At 34.6% G+C, this 4774-nt stretch overlaps 1 protein-coding gene across 1 annotated transcript; it reads right to left on the bottom strand.

Annotated features, from left to right (window-relative positions):
- Nucleotides 1-3682: 3682 nt before the first annotated feature.
- Nucleotides 3683-4189, bottom strand: LOC140746718 (uncharacterized). Its single transcript, XM_073078814.1, has one exon. It carries the CDS (start codon nt 4187-4189, stop codon nt 3683-3685), a length of 507 nt encoding a protein of 168 aa, XP_072934915.1.
- Nucleotides 4190-4774: the final 585 nt, after the last annotated feature.

Below are 4774 nucleotides of genomic sequence, written 5' to 3'. Positions count from 1 at the left end.
GTATGGTTTTCATTAACCATTTCCTGGTGAAACTTCTGAACTTCGATCGAATTGCATACCACAATATTATTCCTAAAATAACAGCAACTACCAATATACTAATCCATACCATATTATGTTTGGTTTCCATTATGTTCGATATATTTTGCACTTGTGTAAATTCTACTTTGTTACTTTCGTCAATAACGGGTTTACTTTGTCCCCAACCCATTTTATCGGTTAAAATAATTTTTATGTTATATAAAATGAACTTAACCGTAACGGTTATTGATTGTTAATGAAAAGTAAAATAATTGAATAACTCTACATGTGCAAAAACAAAAATGTAATTTCTATAAATTTAAATATAAAATCTAGTTAATTAAGCATAATGTTCATAAACAAGTATCATTACAATAGGTAACAATACAATTGCAAGTATGCACTTTCGTAACTTCTTATTGTTAACTAAAAACTGCATAGTACTGCATAAAATAAAAATTATGTATATTAAAAATTAATGTGTATATGTGTGTCTGTAAAAAAATAATGTATATAAAAAATAATATTTAAGTAAATCTAATTGGTGTTCTAATAATTCGTCCACTACGAGTTTTACGACTCGTTTGATTTTCCGGTTGAACATCCATAGGCATCTCTACATTTTCTGAAGAATTTGCTAGATTTACAATCTTATCTTCATTATCAGATGTTAATAATATATAAGCTGGTTTCAATCTGTCAATGGAAATGCTAGCTTTCCTATTTGGCAACTGAATAACATATACTTTACTATATCTTTTTAATACTCGATACGGACCGTCATACGGGGGTTTTAAAGGTCTCCTCACCGTATCGTCACGTATAAAAACAAAATCACATTTTAATAAATCAGAGTGAATAAAAATTTTACGATGATTTCTACTTGAATTATTAACAGGTTTAAAGTTTATAATTGTTTTCTGAATAGTATTAATTAAAGTATAAGAATCATTAGGTTCTCGATGTGTATATGAATCGTAAAAGTCTCCCGGTAATCTCATTGACTTACCAAATGTCATTTGAGCTGGGCTAACGCCGTTATCACTACGACTTGCATTCCGTAACCCAAACATAACAGTAGGCAACTCTTCCACCTACGATTTATCTGTAAGTCGCGCAGAAATCGCTGATTTTAAACTACGATGGAACCTTTCCACGGATCCATTACTCATAGGATGGTAGCTTGTACTTCGTATTCTATGTATGCCTAAGACTTTTAAAAGTTCATTAAATAAATAACTTTCAAATTGACGAACTTGATCAGTAGTCAGTCTGATAGGACAACCATATCGCGTAATCCATTAATTATATACTACTCTAGCAACTGTACTAGCTGAAATTTCTTGTACAGGAATGGCTTCCGGCCATCGACTTTGCCTGTCAATAATCGTAACTAAATATCGAAATCCTTGTGGAGAAGTCGGTAGAGGACCAACAATATCCACATGAATGTGTTCAAATCTGTTCACTGTAGGATATTCACCTAAATCAGAAACTGTATGTCTACTTATCTTTGTACGTTGACATTGTAAACATGTTCGTGCCCAGGTATTAACATCACGATTCATTCCTGGCCAAAAATATTTTTCAGAAATCATTTTTCGTGTAACACGTATACCTGGATGACTCATATTATGAATACTATCAAAAGCAATCGTTCGAAATGCCGTAGTTAAATAAGGTCTAATTTGGTCATTATCTACTAAACAGTAAATAGGTTTATTAGAAAAAGGTAAGTGTATCTTTTTAAGTGTTATATTATTATCGTTATTGTTCGCCGTAGAATGCAAGTACTCGTCTGTCAACTGCGCGTCAGCAAGTTGTTCGAAGTCGATACTTGTGGGACACGTTATTGTTTCTATGCGCGATAGCGTGTCTGCTACGATATTATCCGGGCCACTAATATGCCGTATATCAGATGTAAACTCACTTATAAATATTAATTGTCTGTTATAAATATTATCTCTATTTAATTTACTAAAGGCATGTATTAAAGGTTTGTGGTCCGTAAAAATAATCAGCTGTCGACCTTCAAACATTTTCCGAAAATATTTAATAGATAAATAAATTGCAAGCAATTCTCTATCATAAGTAGAATATTTTTTTTGGGCTGTAAGCTTCTTAGAAAAATATCCTATAGGTTTCCATTCATTACCAACCTTTTGTTGTAACACTGAACCTACACACATATCCGACGCGTCCGTCATCAACGCAGTAGGAACATTGTCATCTATCAGTGGATGCGACAGAGTAGCGGCCTCTTGCTACGCTAACTTACACTGACTAAAAGCTTCGTTTGCTTCATCTGTCCAGTTAATAATGGTCTTGTCGCGCTTCTTAGAATTAACTAAGTATTTATTAAGTTCGCACTGATATTCAGAAGAGTTAGGTAAATGTAAACGATAAAAATTTACCATGCCTAGAAAACGTCGCAATTGCTCGACCGTTTTCGGCTTCGGAAAATCTATAATAGCCTTTACTTTTTCTGCCAGGGGTTTTAAACCTTCTGTTGAAACCTGGTGTCCTAAAAAATTTATATTACTTTGTCTGAAAACACACTTAGCTAAATTTATAGTTATACCGAATTTACTAAACCTTTTAAAAATAATTTCAAGATGTTTAGAATGCTGTTGTTCATCATTACTTGCAATTATGACATCATCCAAATAACAAAAAAGAAAATCTAAACCTTCTAACACTGTGTTATTCATAAACTTTTGAAAAGTTTGAGCGCTGTTACGCAAACCAAAACTCATACAAAGAAATTCAAAAAGTCCAAATGGTGTTATAATTGCAGTTTTTTCTATATCCTCTGGAGCAATAGGTATACAATGATAAGCTCTGTTTATATCTAATTTAGAAAATATTTTCTTTTTGGCCAATATAAATGTAAAATCATGAAGTCTAGGTATGGGATACCTATCAGGCTTAGTTATAGCATTTAATTGTCTATAATCACCACACGGTCTCAGTTCACCATTCTTTTTGGGAACAATGTGCAAAGGGCTTGCCCATGGGCTTTTAGAAGGACGACAAATTCCTAGTTCCTGCATAACCTTAAATTCTTCCTTTACTTTTTGGTACCGATCAGGCGGTAAAGGACGTGCTCTAGCAAATACAGGTGGACCTGTTGTCTCAATATAATGCAAAATATTATGTTGAGCTTTAACATCATTATACGAGACTGGTCTAGTAATATCCTGATATTTACTTAATAATTCATGATAAGGGTAACTGTCACGAATTGTATTAACAGCAGGTTGACTAACGTTACTGACACATGCTAAAGTATTAATATTTGTTACCTTGTCAATCAGCCGTCGGGCACTCACATCCACTAATAACTTGTGAAACGTAAGGAAGTCTATACCTAATATTGGTTGCTTAATGTCCGCTATAACAAAATCTCACCGATAAGGACGTCGTAACTTTAAATCTAACACTAATGATTTAGTTCCGTAAGTTTTTATTTCCGTTCCGTTTGCCGCATAAAGTTTATACCTCGTATTTTCTACCGCTCTGTATTTTTTTATCACTGGTAAAACGGAAACGTTCGCACCTGTGTCCACTAGAAATGTATAACCACTATTATTGTCCGTAACACGAAGACGAGAACAAGGCCGTATTTCACAGATGTCTCCGAGATCCTGTGTGCCTGCCGTTAGTTTTCCGACGATCCTGGTGTAGAAATAGATGGTCCCTTCCAGGCACAGGGCTTAATGCATTTATGTGCCTTATCATGGTACTTGTAATGATAGAAGCAAAGCCAATTTTTGTTGTTACGCTTGCTTGAAGAACTACGTTGTCTGGTCTGCGAGTGACTTCGTCGTACATTACGATTTTCAGGTCTTCCACGCTGCATCTGGTCGAATTTAGTATTTAGTTTCGCGATTTCAGTTTTGATTATGGCAATATCTTCATTATCGCTTCTAGACTGGCGCTGGGTAACCGTAGCTAATTGTAGAGGTTTGGTAGCCTCCAGGACATCATCAGCTATATATGCCAAATCTTCTAAATCCGTAAACTTGCTAACCGCTAATACAGCTCGTACTTGTGACGGTAAGTGCTCCTCCCACAGTATTCTCACTGTATCATCGGGAAAATTTTTCTTAGCCAAATCCTTCATCTTACGCAAAAGCTGGGAAGGCTTTTGATCACCCAAGTCCATGTCTCTTAATAATTTCTTTATTTTCAGGTTCGCCGTGTCTTCATATATTGCTAGTAGTCTATTTTTCAATGCTGCACATTTCTGGCTTTCAGGAGGATCCAATATTATATCACGTCGGGGTCACCAATTGTAGACCAATATTATATGACTTGAAATTAGGAGTAATTAGTTTGAATTTAAATTAAAGATGTTGAATTTTGATCACATTTATTTAGCCACCCAAGACACAGGTATTTGTTTCGGGGGCGGGGAGCAGACTAGTAACACAACATTCCCACGAACCAAGCGAATACGATCGCCATTGCTTACCATGTACATTGCACTTGATTCGTAGAATCGCATGTGTCCCTACAATAATAATAAGAATAAAACAAAACACACTAATCAATTAGCGCATAACACCTGCCACCCTCCCTGTTCACTGGTACTGCAGAAGAAATTACATACTACGGTGTGTCACAGGACAAAACTTATTCAAAAATACAAAAACGAAGAAACAAATTAGATGTACCAGTATAACATATGTAATGTTTATACAATATTATAATATAATATCTAAGAAATTGAAAAAAAAAGTATCGAAGA

Source organism: Epargyreus clarus, unplaced genomic scaffold (assembly GCF_041222505.1).
Source record: "Epargyreus clarus isolate Ecla_fem2 unplaced genomic scaffold, WU_Ecla_fem_2.2 ptg000013l, whole genome shotgun sequence".
NCBI classification, from domain to species: Eukaryota; Metazoa; Arthropoda; class Insecta; order Lepidoptera; family Hesperiidae; genus Epargyreus; species Epargyreus clarus.
Note: the sequence above shows the minus strand (reverse complement) of the source record. Positions and strands in the feature narration are given on the sequence as shown.

What these genes read in the sequence shown, in the direction of transcription:
- LOC140746718 (XM_073078814.1), bottom strand. Translation starts at nt 4,189, where the DNA reads ATGGACTTGGGTGATCAAAAGCCTTCCCAGCTTTTGCGTAAGATGAAG.